Raw genomic sequence first — 24,914 nt, 5'->3', positions numbered from 1 at the left:
CTGGAAATGTATTATTAATATTTCTGTACACAATATCACAAAAAGCTGCTACGACTGCAATAAACATTAGCTAATTATAAAAATTTCATGCATTAAGTATGTCTGGCAGTAATGTGTTTGTTAATGCTTGTTATTGAATGTAGCAGCACATTTTACGTTGGCCTTAAAATGTTCTGCAGCTGTTTCAAAAACTTTTTAGTTAAGGTGGGAATTTGTTTTGTCTTTTTCAGTAGCTGGAGATCCAGCTGACTAACTGGAATTTTATGTTTCCAACAAACCCAAAGCTGTTAGTTTGTCTGTTTTTAAAATTATTATTTGCTCATGTAATTATTGCTAGCCACATTACAATTAGCTACCAAGATTACTGAATGTTTTCCTCATTGTAATCCCTTGCTTGGCATTCGAATTGGATATTGGAACGTAAACTCCAGCTGTAGTAGTCTAAATTTTAAATGCAAGACAGGTTCCCATTTTTTTTATTCTGTGTCTGAAGATGGGAATGCCATAACTGGAACTTTGCATAAGTGTTCACAACAAACAGACAACCCCCCAGCCTGCACTTTATGGATCGAGTTTTTCTGATCACCACTTGCAGCAACACTGCCTGACTGTAAGTAGACAAAACATTGTGTTGCTGCAAAAAATAAAAGAAAATAGAAATAAATCAAATAAAATCAACATGTTGCGTGGCTATGAGGCGAGTGCAAAAGGTGCTCGCCCACTAATGTTCCCCTTCTAACCAGGAACACATCCATAAACATTCTCAGCGCAGATGCAGAGCCTCGTGCTAGGGAGCGTGTTGAGATACAAACGCACACTAGAATGATATATCTTCACAAAGACATATCATTCTCACTGCATGCTCACACCTCTGAAAGCACAACTGTGGGTTAAATTTGTGCTTCACCTAGAGCTGTGCAAGCAGAACAAACGTGGTGGCTTTTAAACTTGACTCATACCCAAATGTAGAATTCTCCAGAGAAACATGCGTCCTCACAGGGGGTTGATATAAATGTCGTGTGCTGTTTCAGTGACAGCAGGCACGTGCGATCCACGCCGAGATAAACTTCAGAGATCCAGCCGCAGTAGCTTGCTAGGCGGCCAATGTGCAGAGGCGTCAGCAGAGTAATTGGTGCAGTGTGATTGAATCATGTATTTTTTATTTATTAATTTATTTATTTGACTTTAGTTTAAATATCTGGTATTTGAATCATGCCTCACTCTCTGCTACAATTGGAACATTTCAACAGTTTGTCAGCTGCTCCACCAGAGAGAACAAGATTTTTTTTATTTTATACAAATGTCAAGGATTCACACATTTCCAAGCCAAAATGTTCTCTGGAAGAATCATATCACAATCTTATTTTTCTCTGCTCTGAATATAAACCCCATATTCAGAGGCAACCTGTAAAGAAGGGAACTGTGAGAAGATGGTCACAGGAAGCTGAAGAAGCCCTACAGTGTTGTTTTGAGGCTGCAGACTGGATTGCTCTGTGTCAGCCACATGGAGAGGACATCAATGTGTGTGTAAGATCGATTATATACTTCTGTGTGGACAACACCATTCCCACCAGAACAGTGAGATGCTTCCCCAGTGGCAAACCCTGGATCACCAGTGATCTAAAGGAACTGTTAAAACCGATAAAAGAAAGGGGCATTCAGGGAGGGACAAAAGGAGTTTACTGGTAATATTCTTTTGAATTACTAAAGTATTTTTGTATTTGAAGTGTTCTGGTATTATCATTAGTTACTGCAATGTGTAGAGCGAACGACAATGCAAGGGTGGCAGACTGGAGTTGGCAGGTGGCTTCTTGCCACCAGTGGTGGCGTGACGGCTGCTGTGATATTTTGGGGCTAAATAATTAACAGCGCAACAACACATCTCCCCTCGCCACTGTGAAATGTGGCTCTGGGCTGCATGTTTCATTAATGCCATTGCCTACAAAGCAACTCCATTATTCAGCAGGCACTACAGGAGCTGCGATGTGTTGCCACACTGCTCACTGACACCAGGGACATGGGGAAGGAGATAGAGTGAGGCCACATGCACAGGAGGCGAATGGTGGGGGTGGGGGTGAGGTTGGGGGGGGGGATCAAGGGGGTTTACAGGGGTTAAGGTGAATACAGGCGAAGTGTAAAAGTGCGAGAAAGAGAACAGGACACTGCTTTGTCTGGTTGTTTCGCCACCCGGTCCCAGTTGGTATAGAGATCTGGCCCATTTTAGCGCGTCAGTGGCAGAGACTTGCATCTAGCATGACTAGGAAGAATAATGAATTATTCACTTTTTTTGTGGCCCCTTATGTGTTAAATATTGCTCATTCACATTCATGATGCATGGACATCTAAACTATTCTGTTGTGAAATATATTGTTAAAGTCTCAAAGTGCTGCGCAATAAACAAATTCCCTTCTAAATGACATTTTTGTTGTCTTTTGAAAACATGTTCAGGTTTATTAAAGTTTCACACATAAACTTCAGCATTTCCTACTACGACGGGGCAGGGGGCACAACAAGAAGATTACGACTCATTTCGGTTGCAGTGTGACATCATGTGTGCAAGATCCCCCTCCCAGCTTCCTGTTGCAGGGCAAAGAAATGTAGCCAACTATGACTACCATTGATTGTAGTTAATATAACACACTAAATATTAAATGTATGCCTGGTGATATACAAAAGAAAAAGTGAGGCAGTACTTTGTTACTAATTGTCAACACTACTTCATAATTTTTTACATTTTTTCCTCCAACATATTGGTCTGTTTTTCAGTTAAACTGTATAGCATAAATACCACCAACAAGGTCAGGAAAAAGTTATAATTATGAAAAATAGTTAGGGAGAGGGAAATAGATCAGTCATTTTAGCATAACTTTGACAACCATAACTTGTAGTGTGTTGTGGAATTCGCTGTGTTTTGGTTCACATGGCAAGATTTTTTTTGTCCCAATTTTTCCCTTCAAATGTTCGGCGTTCTAAGATTATCGCTTAATTGTAACCGATCATCCTGCCGTGTTAAGCCTGATCTGGTCCAGGCTGTAGAACGTTGATACCGCTCCGATCTAAAATTAGGGATGTTCAACATGTTGAATTGTCATTCCCCGATTATTGTAGCGTATGTGGTGTTCCCCGACTAGGAGCGAGAATGCAACCTGTTGAATGTAGCAGGTAGCCAATCAGAAAGCGTGGTGACTGTATATATGTATATATAAGTACAAAAACTGATATTTACTTTATAACATAACTCTTTTTTCGTATTAATGGTGGAGAAAAATACAAGCACCAAAATTTGTCTTGCTGTGATGCTAAAACGTTGTGACATTTAGTTTTTACTTACCATGTGATCCCAGCGTTATCTGAGAGAACATTTGCCTTTGTGCTCATCTCCTTGTGGAATCAGTTTCTTTCTAAGTGCAACCTGGCAGATAATGGTTGTTTTGTTTAGCACTAGATCTGCCTAAAGTACATGACATGAATTATTCATGTCCCGCTTAAGATTGCACTGAAAAGCCATGGCGGGACAGTTAGCTGAGCTGAAGACGCACGTTAGGTGCAAGGGCAGGATGGGGGTTTGTCTATGCCAATGCAACTGTATATTTAGTCAAGGTGTCATGTTTTATTGATGCAAACATCCTGACCTCACTTATATTTGAAGTGCCCAACCAGATTAATTCCTCCACATGCCTTATTTCACTGCTATGAAGCAATAGCACTGACTCTTACGATCTCATTTCTCAACCTGCTCAACATTATAGTTAGCCTGCAATATAGGCACAAAATTGTCATGGAGCTTTTTCCATTAGAATACTTAACCTGTTCTCTTCATTCTACCAAAGGAACAATTTTCACTTATCTCGACTCCTTTTTTCCACTTTAAAACTTCACTGTTGCATCCATACTAAACAGCATTGTGATAGATTAACCATGGATTTATGTATATATATTTGTGTTGCACCTGAACTAACTGTGTAGCTATATGCTGTGCTGAGACTTGTTCTTGCCTGTTCTACCTTGAGCTGTTCAAGAAGTAAACAAATATATATGTAAAAAAAAAAAACAAAGGAACTGGTCCTAAGCTGTTTATCTAGGTAAATGCCAGAAGACGTGGTTGCCTATGCCTTACCTTTCTTCTGGAGGCTCTATCTCCAGAAGAAGGGTAAGGCTGATTCAAACTCTGATAGGACTCTGAATCAGAGTTCTGTAGTTTGGCCCTCTGAGCATGTTGAGAAGTTTTCTTAACAAGAGGAACTTCTATTTGACCCCTGCAGCACATTTCCAAGCCAGTGAAGCCTCTTTTTGATTGTGAAGCCATGTTTATTCAAGGGAATAATTTGCACTGCACAGACATGAGTGGGGCCTGCTAGGAAGAGGGCTTTTAGATCAATGTGCCTCCCCTGAGAGCTGCTGACTTTTGCACTAACAATAGTCAAACAGCAGTGATTTTTATTGGAGGGACGGTTTCAACACATCAGCTCTTTTCTAGGAGGATGCAAAAGAAAGAAACTCGGGCTGTTTGAAGGCACAGGACTAAACATGATAAGCAGATATGAGAAGAAAACATGTTATGTGAACTATATATTATGTAGCTTCATTTAGGTAATGTGTTGAAGTCATATTGTGCACTGGCTTAAGTGTTAAGTTCAGCCTTACAGTACACTTCTAAATATGTTCCTCCCAAACAAACTTATAAAAGTAAAATAATAAATGCAATCAAAATATATTTTTTAGGGATTTACAACCAACGTCTTACATCACAAAAACAATATGGATTTAACTTGGCTTAAAATGAAGTGATTGCCCCGTCAGACGGTCAGTTTCCAAAACCACTCAAAAGAAAACTTTGTAGAAGCGCACGCAGGGTCAACGTGACTCTGCCCGACCGCGCACAGAGTAAAACACTCATAGGGTCTAAATGACCCCGTCTCATGAAACTCCAGGAGGGTTAAGACAATATTAAAGGGCAATATCAAAGTTGAACTTATAGATACTTGCAGAACTCCTGTTGTGATTACTCTGAACAAAGAGCAAATAAGTTATTGATTTTTACATGGACATACAGTACAGACCAAAAGTTTGGACACAACTGTGTGTCCAAACTTTTGGTCTGTACTCAGTTCAGACCAAAAGTTTGGACACACTTTCTCATTGAATTCAATGAGAAAGTGTGTCCAAACTTTTGGTCTGTATTCAGTACAGACCAAAAGTTTGGACATTGAAATAAACTGTCAATCAGAATTAAAATGCATGATGTAAACACCCCAATTGGATTATTCTGATCATAGTCAAGCAAATCGGAAGGAAACTGACTCTGATCAGCCTTATTGTGGCTGTGATGGACCGAGTTAAAAACAGGAGGAGTCACAGGACATATTAGAAAAATAGGGTTTTTTATTTTAACCCAAAGATTATAAATGACAAAGATAGACTGAGCTCATAGAAGAGGTCAAAGAAACAAAACTGAACTCAGGCAAAAAATGTAACAAACTGACTGCACAAACAAACATAACTGACCTAACAAAGAAATGACACACTGGGGTTTATATACTGGCTGATCAGACCAATTAAGACACAATAGGGTAACTAAACAGAATACAATTACAAATAACACAAAAACAAATAACAGTACAGCTAAGTTTGGCTAAACTAAAGACCCAAAAATGAAAATCAAAAATATTAAGCTTTAAATACTACTATTTACTTAAATACAAAACTTATCTAAACAAAGAAACTACAAATTCCCCCTGCCAGCAGGAACTAGTGGTGCAGTCCAATCAGCATTTAAGTCTGCTGAGCCCTGGCCCCCATCCTTTCTGGCAACTCCAAGGCAGGCAAGTACCGGCAGGAAAACAAACAGAGTTAACCTTAAGCAAACAAAATTAATTTTAAGTTGATATAAATACATATGCCAACTAAATGTGCACGCTAACAAATAGAACAAATGCATTCAAATCAACTAATAAATGTTTTTATTGAAACTAAAGTGTTGTTGTGTTTATATGAAAAAATAAACTGTGTATAAAAGGAATTACCAACAAAGGAGTGTGGCCATGGATTTGGCCATCACAGTGGCAAACTGAGCCGACAGTGCATGTGTCCTATGCCAACATGACACATTTATACCTGCAGTGGTTAGACGCCATGCTTATCGCAGCTAAACCTTAGTAAGTGCAGTAAGGTCTCAGCCAGTATTGGAAACTGGTGTGGGTCCATTCTGGGCGCTCAGAATGAACACACTACTACATTTGTTTGTTTTGATGTTCAACATAGATGGAAATACAGCTTCTGTGTTGTTTTTTAAAGGAAATTTTTCACCTATCTTCATATCAGTGCTTCTGTACTAAATCAACCCAATCAAGGAATTTTATGGATGTAAACATAGCTATTGATTGGTGTCAATAGTGTAAGGCCTGTGTTGCAGAGAAATCATCTGTTGAGATGGTGTGTCACCATTTAGCAAAGGCAAAAACAACAAAACAATTTAATTGAACAGATGCTGGACAAGCTGAAAGACCGTTGGGTCAACACTGGTCTGTGGGAGAAGCTGGAACAAGAGAAAACCGTCATCACAGAGCCCCGCGGTGGTGGGAAGGGGGACTTTGACGAGCTACTTCAGATGTACTACGATGCCATAAAAACTTGTGAAGGTAGAGGTGAGAGAGATACACATTACCAACTTGACTCTAAACTACTAGCATCATTCATGACAGTATTTAAGTATATTAGCCCAACCCTGCAGTAGTGACTCCTGCTGTAAAATGTTATTGATGATGTGTAGCTACATCAGAACGATCGGGATCGTCAATCTTTAAAAGGTCTGAGCTCCCAATTCTGATTTTGGCCGATACCGTTTTTTTATTTTTTCTGGTTGAAAAGTCGGTATTTACAGCAATAAAGTTTTTGAGTTGTTTAACCAAGCATGTGCAGACATGACCTGGTGGGTGCGTCGGTCAGTAATAAGATCAGTTCATAAGGTCAGCTTGACATGTACCAACCGATAGCCAATTTATTTGCTGAATGATTTATCATTGCACCCCCAAAGAGAAGCTTTGCTGCAGTATGTAAAGTATAATTGGTCAGAAAGAATGCTCATCTACTAGGGTATATTTTTGTCTTTTTTCAGACTTTTGCTGGTATTTGTACTGTGTTGATTGGAACTTTGTTTGCTTCTTTTCTAGACGGTGCACTACTTATTGCTGTATGCAGGGGTAAGGTCAGTGAAGGCCTAGACTTCACAGATGACAATGCCAGAGCAGTAGTGACCATTGGAATTCCTTTTCCAAACATCAAAGACCTCCAGGCAAGTAGACTCACAGAAACCTGTCGATCTTTCCCAAGGAAAAGCAGAATATGTAAATAAGATCATCTGGATTGTCAACTCAGAATACAATTTATGTGAGATTGGAAAGATAAAAAAAAAAGCTAGAGTGAAAGCTAGAATGCTAAGATATGATAAGGAAACATTACTACATCTGACAACATGAGCAACATGAGTTAAAATCTTCTTGGATTATATTAAAATGGTTGAATACACATTATTACAGGAAGTGACATCTAAGTTACTACCCTAGTTTACCTTTTTATTTGTTGCATCGTTTTTAACATTCATCTGTCCACCTGAAACAAACTGGATTAACACGTTAACAATATTTTCTCAGGAGTTCATCCGTTTTTCATTTTATGTGGCTCTAGGATCTGACACATTTGACACACTTTGGGGAAAAACTTAGGTACACAGTTACACAAACCAACAACAAGGAAAAGCATCCTTTTTTTGGTGATCCATGAAAAAAAACAACAACCTCAAACAATGTTGTGGTGTGTTTTTCATCTTTAGTAGAAAAGTTGACCTTTAAATTCGAGGCTCCCCTGCCTCCTACTTTTCCTCCCCTTTACTCATCCTCCTGTCAGAGCATGATGAAGCTTTCACTAACCTGTTCTGTCAGCGTGGAAGGACGTGTTGGTGATTGAAGCTTCTTAGACCCTTTCACTTTAGCCCTTCACCTTAGTTGTCAGCACTCGGGTCATTGCTTCTGTTATGTATCATCATTGTTGTTTATTTATTTTAGTACTTTTGAGTTGGTTGTGAAAAATTAACTTTAAATATGGTAAAGTTTCACCATAGCAGGTGATTTGTAATTAAACCACCTTCATGTAAGTTTTGTGTCATTATTGAGTTCTGAAATAATTTGATCTGAAAAGTAACCATCATGGGTCACTGAAACTCTCCTGTAATACCCAAACTGGTGAAATATTTAAACTCCCTTGATAATATGGGTCCACAGTGGGAGTAGTTATTGATGTTTTAACCCAACCATTAAAATCCATAGCCAGTCTTCAGCAGCCGGACCTATCCAACAAAATGCACATGACTGACAGGCAACCTAGGTTTGGGCCATGGATTTAAAAGGTGTAATGTAATGTCAAATTTTGGCCTTAGTAACGCCAGCATTACCTGTTTAGACTGCTGTCACTGATTTAAAAGGAGTGTATTCTCATAGTATCAAAAATTAAAGTTCATTTAGTTCAGCTTTGCCATTTTACTGTGTTATTTTATTTATTTAGTCAACACAATAACTAAATTAAAAACATCCAATGCACAGTATCAAAATGTGATGTTCCACTGTGACAGACAGGAAAAAACAGGAAATGAGTGGATGGCACAGAGCACCAGGGGGAGGATTGAGAAAGCCAAAGCTAGTTAGGACCAAGGTGGAGCTGACCGAGCGTGAAGAAGCGTACATTTCTAATGACATATTCTGTGCTCACATCCACAGCCTTTGTTTATGTGCTGCACATGCAGAGCTCCACAGAGAGCTCGCCAGCTCCTGCTGTCTCTTGTTGACTGTTGTCATAACTGTGAAGCTTGTAGGTTCAGGTGGTAACTGCTAGCGCTTTAACTTTGTGTTGTCTTTAAAGGTGACATCCTCAGGTTTTTGTTTTTAGTCATTCAAAGGAAAAAAGATTGTTTGCATTTTGTTTTTACTTTTTTTTTCATCTAACCACAATCTGGTTTTCTTTATGCTACCAGTAATTAATTATTTTTATGTTTGTCTGCCTCATAAAAAGAATTATGAGACAGACAATAATTCTTAAGGACTTAAGTTACTATCTTGTAGAGATGAAATGTATGTTTGTACTACTGCTTAGGTTGCATCATAAGAAACACCCCAACAATATTTTACACCCTGTCTTTTTATTTTCATTTCTTCTTTTCCAAGGGTTTTTTGACCTCCTCATGTCTCCTTGTGTAGCAGTAGAGGTAGTGTTGCCTCTGGAGAGGCCCTTAGGGGCTGCAAAGGTCTGTGAGCCATTCGTGTTACACTGTTGAGAGGATGAGGAGGACATTGATACTAATGACCACAAGGCCATGCAGCTAGTCTGCTTAAACCAACCAATGCACAGTCCTTTTTTTAGGGGAGGATAAACACAGGTACAGAGAAAATTATTGAAGTTTTTGGTAAAAAAAAAAAATCAGATTATCACTTGTTTGTGTTTAATTATTGTCATTTCTTTTATGAGCTCAGATGCTCCTCCAAGAACTTGCTTTCTAATTTATTGAAATAAATGTGTGTTTAAACAACTTGTTCCAACTTGCTGTCAAGCATATTGATTAGCTGCAGAATTAGCAGTCATTAAAAAAGAGTTTTGTCGCTATATGTAGTAGCAAATACCTTAACGTTGTGACAGGTTTTACTTGCTTGCTGTTGTTTTGCTGCTGTTGTTTTCTTAACAGCAAGGTATTTGCAGCAGCTGTCAATGTGTGATTTGCTGTTCCCTTTAAACTACCACAAAAATCAAAGGTCAGCCTTTGCTCCAGATGTAGTGGCCGGCCCTGTTTAAACCAGATTTGCAGGCAAGTCTTGGATATTTAGAAGGACAGGGAGAATACAGACATAAAGAATTATTATGCTGTTTCTCATGTTAATACCTAGAATGTGAATATAAATCAATCAATCAATCAAATTTTATTTGTATAGCACATTTCAGCGGCAATGATAGTGCTTTACATCATAAACACAAAGTCATGCAACATAGACTCAACAAACAAAACATAAATCTATATGATAGTATGCACTAGGGCTGAACAAATAATCAATAACAATATGTATCACAATAGACACATGATCAATATCAATAGATTCAATAAATAATGGCCTAAGTCAATTTTTGACAAAAGGGATTTTTTTTTGCCTATATCAACTTTTGACAAGAGGTAGTGATTTTTTTTTTAAAAAACAAAATATTTTTTTCTCAAAATTGACTTAAGCCATTATTTAAGAAGGTGTCAGTTACTGAACTCGGATCCAAAATTACACAGCATTCTGGGGGATGTAGTCAGAGGAAAGGCTTTAGCTACTCCACGTCTCACGGCCAGCTAAGGAAGCTGAGTGGCATCAACTATCTCACTGTCTTTGGTTACCTAGCAACCACTTGTTGAGTAACTTGCTCAGCAGCCATATGAGGTTTTGCCACTGTGCCTCATAGCTGCTGAAAATTAAAAATAACAAGAGCATGGAGTGAAAACTGGATAATAGAGGAAAGGTCTGGCAGTTTTTCAGATATTTAATACTAAAAACTAACTAATACTTATCTACAGGGGTTGGACAATGAAACTGAAACACCTCTCATTTTAGTGTGGGAGGTTTCATGGCTAAATTGGACCAGCCTGGTGGCCAATCTTCATTAATTGCACATTGAACCAATAAGAGCAGAGTGTGAAGGTCCAATTAGCAGGGTAAGAGCCCAGTTTTGCTCAAAATATTGCAATGCACACAACATTATGGGTGACATACCAGAGTTCAAAAGAGGACATATTGTTGGTGCACGTCTTGCTGGCGCATCTGTGACCAAGACAGCAAGTCTTTGTGATGTATCAAGAGCCACGGTATCCAGGGTAATGTCAGCATACCACCAAGAAGGACGAACCACATCCAACAGGATTAACTGTGGATGCAAGAGGAAGCTGTCTGAAAGGGATGTTCGAGTGCTAACCCAGATTGTATCCAAAAAACATAAAACCACGGCTGCCCAAATCACGGCAGAATTAAATGTGCACCTCAACTCTCCTGTTTCCACCAAAACTGTCCGTCGGGAGCTCCACAGGGTCAATATACACGGCCGGGCTGCTATAGCCAAACCTTTGGTCACTCGTGCCAATGCCAAACGTCGGTTTCAATGGTGCAAGGAGCGCAAATCTTGGGCTGTGGACAATGTGAAACATGTATTGTTCTCTGATGAGTCCACCTTTACTGTCTTCCCCACATCCGGGAGAGTTACAGTGTGGAGAAGCCCCAAAGAAGCGTACCACCCAAACTGTTGCATGCCCAGAGTGAAGCATGGGGGTGGATCAGTGATGGTTTGGGCTGCCATATCATGGCATTCCCTTGGCCCCATACTTGTGCTAGATGGGCCGAACCATTCTGGAGGACCATGTGCATCCAATGGTTCAAACATTGTATCCTGAAGGCGGTGCCGTGTATCAGGATGACAATGCACCAATACACACAGCAAGACTGGTGAAAGATTGGTTTGATGAACATGAAAGTGAAGTTGAACATCTCCCATGGCCTGCACAGTCACCAGATCTAAATATTATTGAGCCGCTGTGGGGTGTTTTGGAGGAGCGAGTCAGGAAACATTTTCCTCCACCAGCATCACGTCGTGACCTGGCCACTATCCTGCAAGAAGAATGGCTTAAAATCCCTCTGACCACTGTGCAGGACTTATATATGTCATTCCCAAGACGAATTGACGCTGTATTGGCCGCAAAAGGAGGCCCTACACCATACTAATAAGTTATTGTGGTCTAAAACCAGGTGTTTCAGTTTCATTGTCCAAACCCTGTATATTGACAGATGAATAATGCTTTCATCGTGATGCATTTTTCAGCCATATTGCCCAGCCTTAGTATGGCCTAATATTGAAGCAGAATATTTCTTCAATAATAATATTGAATCCAGTCAATCTCAAAGTTTCTTGTAGCAAGTTCCAAGAAAAGGAAGTGGAGTGAATGAAAGCCTTCTTAGCAGGACAGAAAGAACTAGCAAGTTGTGTGAGCAAGAAGTATAAAAGTCAACATTTCTCAGTGTAACAGACACAGGCTGGCGGGAGTCCATGTAATGCCTTGTAAATAAAAGTTAACTAATGGGAATTCCTTCGGGCAGCCATACCAGGCCATGCCACCTGTAAATATAATTCACAGTGGTGTGATGACATTTTGTAATGAACTTGATAAGAGTGAGTTTTTTTTTTCTTTTTAGTGTCTAAGCCATGACTGTCCTTGTTGTGCAACTAGACATATTTCTGTGTAGGCTATGGAAAAGTGTTTTTTCCTTAGATAACCAGTGGTGTTCAGAGACTTTGTGTTTCTCTTTGTTCCATACAGTCAAAGGACACCCTGGTCACACAGGCAGTTTTGCTGGCTTCTCTTTAAAATAACTTTAAAACAACAGTATGATGGAAAATTTTAGCATTTTGAAACTGCACATTTTCAGAAGCTCTGCATGTGATGATGCTGGTAACTGGCTAAAACTTATATCCATACTTTAGTTGCCAAAAAAATATAATTGGATAAGGAAGATACATTTCTGCATTTCTACACTAAGGCTCTGCGGCCCGGTTATAGACAGCCTGTCTGGTCTCAGCGAGCAGCAAGAGCGGCCATTAGCCGCCATTAGCTTCTCCTGCTTCCTCAACTCTTCAGTCAGTCTGACACAGTCATCTGTTTAACACCATACCGTCACTAATAGTGAGAGCACAGCAGACTCATTCCACTCTGTGTCCACATTGCAAATAAATTACACATTTTTAAAGCTGGATAACACTATCGATCAAAGCTCACCAGTCGCCATGGCAACGCTCGCTACTCTAACTCCTGACTTTCAACCGGGTGGACGGGGAGGAGGAGAGTGGGAGGGAGCGCTTTCCTCCGTCCAACGAAACTACAAATTCTGTGACGTCTGTTTGCTTTCTAAAAACTTCAAATAAATTGTGTGAAATATTTATTCACAGTACATGTTGCTTTACACAGCAAAAAGTGAAAGAATTAATGTTCTGATTAGGGGTGTACCAATTCCAGTTTGGCCCATTACAGATCTTTAAAAAGTCTGACCTGCCGATTCCGATGGCCTATACCCATTTTTTTTTGTCTGAAATGTTGTCTAAATATAGCAAGAAAGTTGCTGAATTGGCAACAGTCGAGTGACTATTAATATATACTATTAACTGCAAACGTGCAGACATGACCTGGTGGGCTGGTCTATCAGTCGAACCTCTCTAATGGCAGAGCTGAAGAGGACAGTATTTGATTTTTAGACCTTTGTATAAGATTGGCTTCACATGTATCAGCTGATAATTGATTTCACAAAATTAAGGAAATTCTTAATTTTGATGAAGTCAAGATTTTTAAGCTGATATGGTCTTTAGGTTGAGCCTTCAGTCCAAATATTTTCATATTTTCTATACACTGATGTTTCTATATACCAACAAGTGAGTTGGAAGATGAGGGGTGACTTTGTGCAGATAGTGTGAGCTGATCCATGGGTCTATTGGAAAGGAGCGTGATAGCCTAACGCCTTTGTCAGTGTGGGCACACACACACACCCACACACAAGAGCACACACAGTTTCAAAGTTGAGCCTCTCAGCTGTCAGCTCAGCCACATGTGGCAGATGAGGCGCTCAGCAATCTGAGTGACAGGCACAAGATGTCCCTGACTGCCAGGGGCGTGCACGCTGACGCGCACACACACCCCACGTAAAACGTAGCTGAGGCAGATGCGCTGAGCTGCGACTCATGCCTCGTGGACGAATAAATGTTTGTGGAGATGAACAGGTTGCTGTGGAGGACAAGGCCAAAGCAAGCTGAGTGATCTCTTGACATTTTAACTAATCCCTTCTAGCTTGTGGTTTCTTGCACATTTGTGATATTTGCTAGCAGCCAGAATTGGCTTTTTCACATATGCAACCTGTCATGTTGGATTGAACGGTGACATGGTAGAGACCGGGAATGTGATGGCTCTGATGCTGAAGTGGACTGTGATTGCATTTAGATGACACCGCTGGCTTGAGGCTAGTACCCTTTCTGTGGATTGAGAAGTGGATTCCTTAACTGCTCTGGTGTCTCATATGTTGGCAAAGTTCTCACCACCAAGCCAACAGCATTTCTAAACCTTCCTATGTTACAGTCTGGCTTCCTCTGACAGCCTTTGCTACTGTTTTGGATCTGCTAGCAAACATTGGCGTTCATTGTCTACCGGCTTTACAACGTCTTAGCTGAGGTGTCATCAATTGTGATAAAACTTTGGGCTGACTTTTTGGATTTCCTGTGACTGCTTATTTGTTTATAGCATCTTTGGCAAGCCATAGTGCTGTTGCTTGATGCGTGTGAGGGGACAGGGTGTACCTGCCGCGGCCCCGTGTTTTGTGGCTCTGGGCGAACACACGGTACCTGTCAAAAGCAGTTAGAGCTGTGCTCAGCAGCCTGCCCTGTATGGCATCTCGTCAGACGCCAGCTGAACTTTTCACTTGTCAATTCTGAAAGGTTAGCGCCAAAATCAGCAGCGACAGATGCAAATGGATGGATGCTTTCTTGGCATTTTTGTGCAGGGATGCTTGATGTTGCCTGGCCCATCTTGCCTGCCTCCTCCCACCTCTGCTTTGCTCTCTATTTTCCTTTTAGAAGACATCTGTTGGGGAGGCCAGGTAATATCTCGCAATTTCAGACCTTATATGACCACCTACTGCTTCGTCTCATCTTACATATTAATCATTTTGGATAAAACTTTGCCAACTTTACTGTGTTTAATGTGACTTTATATAACAGTTTGTTAGAATCATGACCTGAGGAAATGTAACCCATCAGGCTAGGATTTTATCTCACTAGTTCAGTGCCTTTCTACATTCTTCTATTAGGCTGTATTCGTGAACTGCGTGGAAATAAGTTCCGTCTTTATGCTGATGATAATCTGTCATATTTAGCCTAACTCCCAAATTAAAAACAAATACAAAACAGGACATTCTTGTCTTCAAACTAATCACTTAGAAATGTACTAACCATAAATGACATTGAAAGACATTATTTTGTTTTCTAGTTTTAGTTTGGGGAACCTTGGTGAACCAGGTCAAGCTCTGCTTTTGTCAAATAGATCATTTCTCCTTGCAGATAAAAACCCAAATGAGCAAACTCCTTCTTTAAAGAGGCTGTAATTCTGTTTGCTCCCTGCAGATCACTTTGCTCTCACACTGTAAGGTTTGTGAGTTTCTCGAGTTTCTGAAAGAATCTGAAACTGAACCTTCATTTATCAGTTCACTCTTCTTGTGTAACCAGCTCCCGGTTTTGTCTGTGAGGCAGACACATTACTCTTAAAACTGTGCTTAAAATGTTCCATTTTAATAAGATGATAAAACCCAGAGAAACAAATATTTCTAGAGATTAGGCTGAGATTAGGCTGTTTGGAGGCCAGAATAGTTTGAGCATTTTCCATCACATTTCCCCTCTTCTTGATGTTAACATTCACAATTATGTTTACTAACTTTATGGAATAAAGAGATTGTTACCAGCCCCATCAGTGTCTCTGTCTATGTCCTGTCCTTTAAACCGTTACCTAGTTAAACAATGCTTCCTTGCCACTGTCATGTTTCTACGCAAGACAAATGACTGCATCCAAGTAAAGATTTGATGCAATCCGTCACTTTAAAACATACCTCAGAGACCAATATTTATTAACATTTTTATGATGAATCTGACTGGAATTGTACTTGAAGCAGGGTTATCTGGACTCTGTTGTTGAATTTACTATGAATGACTAATTTCTAGCGTCTTTACTTTAATTGAATTGAAACTATAATATTGCTTAATTTCATAATTTATTCAACAATTAGAGTGTACAGTACATGCACAATTTCATTGTGAAAGTTTTTATTCTTTTAGCACATTTAATAATTTGTGTGCAGTAAATTACAAATAGTCCAAATAATTACAAGAAAATGTAGGTGAAGCACAGATTTATTAGATGCCTGGTGCAATGCTTGAAGCTGCACCTTGTAACTTTTATAAACAAAATGTTTTTTATATATTTGTTAAAACCATCAGCATGTACACGAGAGTGTCTGACAGCACTAAGACTAAGACTTTCCGCCTGGCTCTGATTGGTTTCCGACAGGGAGCTTCTGCAGATGGCAGTAGGACCACAGGGAGAAAGGAGAGGAGTTGATTTTTTTCACAGAAAAAACTGTCAGGATACAATGACAGTTTTAAGAAACATGTAAAAAGCATATTGTTTATAAAAGTTACATGGTGCAGCTTTAATATACAAAAGTAAAGTGTTTTCTTTAGAATAGTAAAAAAACAAACATCACGTAACAAATGTGTTGTATGTGATTTTTAGGTGGAACTAAAGATGAAGTACAATGACCAGCACTGCAAGTCGAGAGGTCTCCTTCCAGGCCATCGCTGGTATGAGATCCAGGCCTACAGAGCTCTAAACCAGGCGCTGGGGAGGTAAACGCCTCACTCTGTCCTAAAGGTGCTATTTGCACTTCCTTCTGTAATGACATGTTTCCATGTTATTTTACAGATGCATCCGGCACAGAAATGACTGGGGTGCCCTGATTCTGGTGGATGACCGATACAAGAACAATCCTAATAAATACATTGCAGGTTTTGAATGTTTTTGATGAACTCAATTTGTTAGTCAGTCTCACATAACCTTTCAGTTTGAGCACTAGATGGCAATATTTATCCACTGAGCGACTCTTTGAGCCGGTTACCTCTGCTGTTTGTCTGTTTGTGCAATCCTAGGTTTGTCTAAATGGGTCCGCCAGCTTGTCCAGCATCACGACACCTTCAGCAATGCTATGCAGTCCCTGAAAGCTTTCTCTGAGGTGCAACAGAATGTGGAGGTGGCCCCTGTGAACAACCCGACGCTCAACGTTTCTGATTTGTCTAACAGTAGTCCCTTGTCTGTGTCGGCTCAGAGTTTTAATGGAGAACCAGAACCTCGGAGAACCAATTCATGTAACAAACCCCCTTATTCCCAGCAGAACACAATCACACAGCTGAAAACTGAACACAGTAACACAGCAGGTGAGGAAACATAAAATTTTACTTGACTTACTTTAGAATTTAAGTCTTAAGACATGCTTATTTATTGTCGAACACAAACCAAACTTTACATATGAAACTTATCTACTGATTTGGAACGTCATACCTGATAAGGTTCCTTTTTAAATGGCAAGAAGAGGCATTTAAACATGCAGCATTTGTACCAGGATTACTGCTGTGTTTTTCTATCTACTACCTTTGAAGTTCCGTCATGTCTGATGTGACTAAAGTAAGATTTCTTGGCCACTTTTACATAACAAATATAAATAAAGGAACAAATTAACTGAATAACTATCAAGGTATGAAAAGACATTAACTAATGTATGAAAGGAAAGCAATATAAGGATCAGAGAAGAGGATACACAGATTCAATACCAAGATGTACTGGAGGATTTGTGATGAGATTCACACATGGGTTCATGTTGGGATGTTTAGAGCTGTGAAAACCTTTTAGGATACTGAAGGTACCAGTTATATGAAAAAAAGGAGATAAAAATATAATTTAACATTTTTCCAAATTCATACTGTAACTTATACCTACATGATCTCCAGTTTTTCACAGTTTCAGAGCAATTTAAAAAAGATAATGTAATTCATACTCTAATATGAATTACATATTAATTCATATTAATATGAATTAATATGTAATTCATATTAATTAATTCATATTAATTCATATTAATATGAATTAATATGAATTAATTCATATTAATGAATATGAATTAATTCATATTAATGAATTAATTCATTAATATGAATTAATTCATATTAATGAATGGCTCTCATGTAAACATGAGAACATGTTTACATGTTCTCATGTAAACATGTAAACATAGAAATATGATAGCCTTATCATATTTCTATGTTTATCAGTTTCAGTAAGAGCATACTCCAAACTCCCAGCAAGTCTTTAACCTGGTCCAGAATGCTGATCCTGTTCACCACATTAACCTTATATTGACACTACAGGTTGGCGTACAATATTTAAAGTTTAAAGCGGGATATTTGGACAGTACTGTTTGTTTCATTTAGCTAACATGTTTTTATTCATTCTGGGAACTCAGACTGAAGTGAACTGGTTGGAGCAGAAGCTTCGTTTTTCTTTTGTAATTCTATTGACCTGGTGGTGGAGACATTTTGTTGTTTCGTTCCAGCTCCTGACCTTAAGATGCTGTTCCAGCTGTACAAAAACAAACAACACAGATGAATTGTGCTTTTTATTTGTTAAAATTTTCTTTTGTGTTCTATTCTCTGTTGTTAGATTGTCGCCCGTTGTACTCCCCCACGCCCCAACACACACGCAATTTAGAAAACAAATCAATCCTTTATTGGCTTAAACTGATGAATACTTTTCTATGTTCCTTTTTTAATTTAACTTTAAAGAAATGCTTTGGAATTTAAGAATGCACTGTTTTCTCTGGTAATGATTTTTTGTTACTTAGAATTTAGTACATAGAGAGCCAACCGCAGGTTGCACAGCAGCAGTTGGCTTGCTGGGTTGTAGGAGTCAAATAGCAGTCAGGGCCCTCCTGCATGAACCTTCTCTATGTGATGTGCTTGCACAAGTTCTCTCTGTGTACTACTGCTGTCCCTCACGGTCCCGAAATATTCATATTGGATTAACTGGTGCCATTATTTTGGTCTTTAGGTGTGAGTGTGTGTGAACATGGTGTTTGTGCTGTGTGTCTCTGTGTTGCCCTGTGATGGACTGGTGACCTACGCCTTCGGCTCCCTCAGATTTGGGGGGTAGTATGGGCTAGGTTGAGTGGCTAGCCTGATTACTGTAAGGTCTTTTGCGTGCCTGAGTGGCGCTACAGCAAGCTGATGAGCAGATGTTGGAATGTTCCAACTGTCATTGTTATCCAGAGACAGCTGGAGATCAGGTATAGATGTATGCATGTTGCTCTAGGATCTATTTGGTCTTTGGTAAACAGCAAAGTACTTATGGTATTTCTCACTTTGTCAACACAACAGCTGGCTCAAGAAATGCCTGTTTGAAAATGAAAAAGTATATGTACAATCAAGACTGATTGCAATATCTTAAAAACAGCACGTTTGTCGACTTCAGATTGATGCTCTGTAATCATTTTTTGTTTTTCATTATTTGTATTTCAAGAAATAAAAACAAATAGATTCTATTTCTATTCAGTCTTCTACTCAGTAAAAGACTGAAACACCTAAGTGCCTATGTTTTACGGGTTTTTATTTCACAGAAAATATTCTGAACATGCTACCATTTAAAATCCATAAAAATTCAAAGAAAATATTTACAAATTAGTGAGAGGATCACATTCTCATTTCATTTAGACTTTCCCAATGAGTCCCAATGAGCTCACACAAAGAGATTTTGTATGTGGATGATGTTAGTTCAGATGTATATTTAAATATGAATTCATATTATAACCAAAACATAGTTTGTGGTTACCGGAAGATTTTTGAGCATAAAATATTTTGACATAATACACAATTTTAAGTCCTAAAGCCTTAATGTGTTTATTTTGACCACTGTATTTGTTGATTCTCTAGTATCTTTATTCACAATTCTTTACATTTGTTTAAAGAATGAAAACTGAAATACATTTTTTACCAGATTATTGCATTGAAAATGTGTAAACTGCACTTCGAATGCATTTATGTTTTTAAGACCTTAGGTTCTCATGTAAACATGTAAATTTAATACAACACTAAAGTTCATTGGTGTGTTATTAATAATTGATACAGTGGTGCATTATGTGTCTAATAAAGGACACTTTTACTATTTTTTGTTCTAGTTGGACCAACGTAACTACTGAATGTTTTGTACAGAAATAGTTATTATTCCATTTCAACCATTTTTACACTCAGGATATGTGTAGGGATGACATCAGTAGCAGAAAATGTGCCGAGGTGGCGTGTTTGCACATTGCCTTGGTGAGCACCTATTGTCTTTGGGTTCATGTGGAGGTTAAGCAGCTATTTCAGTGAGGTGAATGAAATGGTAGAAAGGCAGCAGTCCACCTCCTTCTACCCCTCCGGCTCCCTCAGAATTGGGGGGGTGGGCGGTTTTTGGGGGGTAGCATGGGGTAGGTAGAGTGGCTCGCCTCATTACTGTAAGATCTTTTGCGTGCCTGAGTGGCGCTGCAGCGAGTTGATGAGCAGATGTTGGACTGTTGCTTTTAATTAATTCCCATTGACCTTTGTTTGGGTTATATTGAGCGTATGCCCACATTGACTGGATCTTTATCTCCCAGTCATGACACACTGTCTAGTTTTGCTAGTTAAAAAGTAAAACAAGTGGTCTGTGAGCTGATTTGAAATTGTTTTTTGTTTGCACAGAGCCACTGAAGGCACTGCGAAGTGCTCCAGCTAAGCAACTCTCAGCCCAGCATTTGTATCACATTTTCACCATCAACCCTACAAACACCAACCTTAAGACGCCCATCTTTAAAGCGAAACCAGCGAACTGCTCCGTCCGGCCTGGGGCCCTGCAGATCTCTTCTCCACCAATGAATCTGGAAACATTGCGCACTAACCAAACGGATGGAAACTGTCTCAGTGAAAACACTGAGGCTCCGGGGGTGTCCACAATAACCACCCCTCCCGGCTTTAAAAGTGAATCACCAGTACCAGCAAAGTCTTCTGATGATGACGAGGACAAGAGTGTTTTCTATACTCCGGAACTTTTTGAGGATGAAGGAAACCCGCCGAAAGAGAACCATGTGTCCTCTCCCAGAGTTGATCCTGGCACAGAGAGATCAGCCACTCCATCTCAGGATTTAGCCACTGCATTTGGTGAACAGAGTGTTGTTTCAGTCAGTAAGCAAAGCACAGAGCTATCACAGGGCCAGAAAGAGGACACGGAGGCACTGCAGCAAAGTGAGAAAACAGAGGAGAATGAGAGCCAGAGCAGACAGAGAGGAAGTAGACTTCACAGGCTGTCCAGGTCCAGACAGAGAGTTTCCCTCAGTCAGACAGGTAACCAATAGCCTGGACACACAGAGTAGCACACACACTGCATCCTTACAGAGAAGGAAGGTTTCCACCAAATATTAGCAAAGGACTCAAACCATGCAATGAAATTGTCTGTGTTTATATTGTGTTTTTGCTTCTTGATTCTTAATCATGTTCGATCTTAAATTGTTTATATTCCCTTAATGTTGAATGTTCCAGCTGCCTCAGGCAATTAATACTCTGACACTGCACGCAGCCGTCGCTTGCCTGCTGCTCATGTGTTGTGACGGCTCTTCTTGTTAAAGCTCAAATAAAGAAAACCAACCAACATTATCAAGATTGCTGCATAAACTGAACATCTCTTTTTTAAATCATTAAAATACACAAGTAGGAATTCATCCATTTTCTGCAGGAGTAAATAATTATGTAGTTCAGTTTAATGATGTGTCTGTCGGTAATGAGTGAACACAGCAGAAGCTCTATTATGCCCGATTGAATCCTGAATGGAGGACCATCTCACTAATTAAGTAGTTTTAGGTTATCTACTGTGGGTTTGGTATGGATTTGTTTTACTGTTGGATCATATACTGATAAATAGCTAGTTAAGCTAAAGTAGAATTTTACTATTTCATTTAATTGTTTTTTTTCTGTTTTTTCTTCTAAATCCTTCAAAGTGTTATGGGTAGAAAAGCAATAATATAAATAAACCCACCCTACGCTACATGAATGATGATGCCGCTTTCATTAAATAAAACAGATATAATCAGTAAAAGTTAGTTGTTTAGATGTCATCACTAAATGATGCCCTGCTTTGAGTTATTTTCATTGCTTGTATTTGGGGTTCTTTGAGTAGCACTGATGTTAGAAGATATACATTTATGTATTTTCTCCCAATTATACTCTTATTAGAGTTGTTAATGATTCCTTTACTTTCTGTGATAATAACAATTGGAATTTCAGTGCAAACTGTTTGAATAAATACAGATTTAATATTTAATATCTGGCTGTGTAAACGAACAAGAATGAAATATAACAAAACAATCTGGGGTCTTTACCATCTTAAACAACTGTCTCTTTAAGTTATTACCCATTAAAACATTTCCTAACAGAATATTGCAAAAAGGGATTTTTTTAGATTTTTGAAGTATGGATGTTTTGAGATGTTATAAGTTGTCAGTATTTTTCCTATAATAATAATAATAAAAAAAAAGCTAGTTTAAGGATCTCAGCTTTGGACTGTCCTTCTGAGGTAACAGCTCATCATGGCGGTCAGTAGTGAGATATCTATAAGTCTTAAAAAGACTCCAGTCTGCAGTGCTTCACTACCTGAGCCTACACCTGGCATTACATCGTGACATCCCCGGGCTTTACAGTTTTTTTTTTTATTTATTAATTTTTTTTAAATAACACACATTTGTGACTTTGGATACAGTCTTTTAATCAGCACTTTAAGCGCCATATCTGAGTGTTTCAGCATGAAGAGTGTATGTCATTTAATCAGGTCGATGCGAAGTGTAGGCTCATCAAACAGCCTGAGTGGAAGAAAGACTGAACAATAACATGAAAGATGATTACCCTGATTTGATCCTTCTCATTACACAAAAAAATCTTCACCAATGTGGGATTTGCGCAGAGGAGACAAGTGTTCCATTAAAGCCTTTCTTTCCCCATCAGCTGCCTAACCAAGACCCTTGTCGGTGTAATCGTGCATGACCTCTCGTTAACATAATGAAAACTCAGAGCGTAGAGAGGACTGCGAATGTGTGTTAAAAGCTCTTAATGGGCAGCCCATGTTACTCAAAGACTCAGTTGTGGTCTGCAATTAAAATGTTTTTCCATTAACATATTTCAGACTTTTCTTCAGCCAGAGCATTAAATCTGCACTTAGAGACATTGTGTTAAAATTGCATGTGAGACAATTTAACAAAGTCTGTTACTAAAAAAAGATTTCCCATTTCAAGTATTCTGAAGATGATTAATCTCACACACACATACTTGTTTTTGCATATCTAGAAAAACTATTGTTAGGGGTTATAAGTGCCAGTCAAAGAGCTGGTTCAGTAACTGGGAAATGTTTTGTATTGTATGTAATGTTTTGGCTTAATCCAAAATTTTAAACATTATTTGATTTCTAGACCATAATGTTAAATAATAAAATTATAGCTGGGATGCATTTATTACTCTCAAAATGATTTGCTTCCATTGCTCATGTTACAGTAAGTACTCTTGCTAATGATGATTTAGTTTATATCTGCAGCTGGCACAATAAGTATTGAGGATGTCTGTCTTTTTTTTTTGCTTTTAGGAAATATGTTTCTAATATTTTTATTGACGTAAAATTGTTGACAACAACCTGAGTAATCCAAACATACAAAGAAGTCAAAGCAAATTGGTGCTTAAATAAAGTTATGAGTAATGAAGTAGGATATTAGATGGAATACGTATTGAACACTTGAAGAGAAGAATGTGCACAGAAATTCAAGGAACCCAGAGCAAATCTGCCAGTATTTAGAAAGCATTTCTGTTGCTATATGTGAAGGCCAGTATCAGCTGGTTTAATATTAACTGATGGGCTTGAGAAGGTTTTTCATTACTAAATGATTGCACAGCTATTATGAAAGCTAATAGACCTTTGCAAAAAATCAGACAGTTGTAATACATCTTTATGGAAATAGGTACCCCTTCAAAAAAGTTTTGAATGTTCCAGTGAGTGCTATTGGAGCCATAATATGGAAGAAGAGGAACACAATTTATCTGTAAGTCAGAGCACCTAGTGATTGGATGAGAGTGAATTCTGCCACTGAAGAGTCCGAAGAGTCCACTGCAGGTTATAGTGGAAAACTGCGTCATTACATCAGGGCCCAATAGTTAGAATTTCCTTCCTGATTCTCCCAGTTGCCAATGCATCCATCATGCAACATTATGCACAAGTGTCACCACAGCATTCCCATATTTACAGCTGTCACTTTGATGCTGACAACTAGTCACATTTTATGTGTTAATCTATGGTGCACATCACCCTGGTGATCAGCCAGAGAGAGTAATGCGATAGTGAAAAAACTTTGATGAAATGTTGTGCAGAGTTTAAGATTGATTTGATTCATAGGCCTTTTTTTTGTAGCGATCCTTATAGTTATGGCTCATCAGCAGAAACATTAACACTTCTGATTTTAAAAACTTATGAAAAAGTTGATCTATGAATAAGTTTAATATGAAGTGAAATGAAATGTCAGAGGAATCATGACACAGTGTGGCTTCAATTCCCCACCTCATCATCTTGGGTCGCCAGTTTTGCCTGTCTCCAAAACCAACGTTCATCGGGCTCAGAGGTCATGAGTCACATTCTGCCGGTTTTTGTAGATCACAACCTTTGTGTGGAAAGTGACATAAGCCAGTTTCAAGCCCTGTTTTGTGAATATGCCGCCTTTAATATTGAGACTCCAAAATTCCAATACTTTAGACCTGTCAGAGTCAGGGACCTCCCCAGATTCAAACCCCCCTGAGAATGTGCCACAATTTCTCAACTGTAATTGAATAAAAATACTAGGAAGTCAAGAATGGGTCACTCTCTGGCAAGATTTAGTCTTGAAGTTCATTTGCAGCATATCAAAAATAACTGAAAAAGTTTTTAAAAAATAAAGTGTAAAGTAATCTTTTTTTTTCTCAATTAAGCTGTAAAAGTACGAAGATATTATAGGCAAAAACACAGAAGATTTATAAAGGCCTCTAAAGTGTCAAAGGTAAGTAAGAAACTATTGGGCTACAGCTTTTGGTCAAACAATAATGTCTAACATTGACTTTTATTCTGTACCCACAGAGCAACACAGAGCAGAAAACATGTTCTTTGGGACTTTACTGTTCTCTCTGTGGAAAAAAACTACTTTCTG

The 24,914-nt window shown here is 38.8% G+C and overlaps 1 protein-coding gene across 4 annotated transcripts in view; it reads left to right on the top strand.

Moving 5' to 3' along the window:
• Positions 1 to 22,869, top strand: part of brip1 (BRCA1 interacting helicase 1) — a 46,613-nt gene extending 23,744 nt beyond the window's left edge. For 2 of the 4 annotated variants that reach the window (XM_032545261.1, XM_032545259.1), the window contains exons 15-20: positions 6,485 to 6,644; positions 7,170 to 7,291; positions 16,382 to 16,494; positions 16,571 to 16,653; positions 16,795 to 17,079; positions 20,413 to 22,869. In XM_032545261.1, coding sequence (XP_032401152.1) covers positions 6,485 to 6,644; positions 7,170 to 7,291; positions 16,382 to 16,494; positions 16,571 to 16,653; positions 16,795 to 17,079; positions 20,413 to 21,062 — 1,413 coding nt within the window. In that variant the 3' untranslated portion in view covers positions 21,063 to 22,869. The remainder of the gene's footprint in view (positions 1 to 6,484; positions 6,645 to 7,169; positions 7,292 to 16,381; positions 16,495 to 16,570; positions 16,654 to 16,794; positions 17,080 to 20,412) is intronic. The other 2 variants (XM_032545263.1, XM_032545262.1) reach the window with 2 other exon arrangements.
• Positions 22,870 to 24,914: the final 2,045 nt, after the last annotated feature.

The sequence above is a fragment of the Xiphophorus hellerii genome, chromosome 18 (genome assembly GCF_003331165.1).
Source record: "Xiphophorus hellerii strain 12219 chromosome 18, Xiphophorus_hellerii-4.1, whole genome shotgun sequence".
NCBI classification, from domain to species: Eukaryota; Metazoa; Chordata; class Actinopteri; order Cyprinodontiformes; family Poeciliidae; genus Xiphophorus; species Xiphophorus hellerii.
The sequence above is the reverse complement of the archived record's forward strand: the minus strand, read 5'-3'. Positions and strand labels throughout refer to the sequence as shown.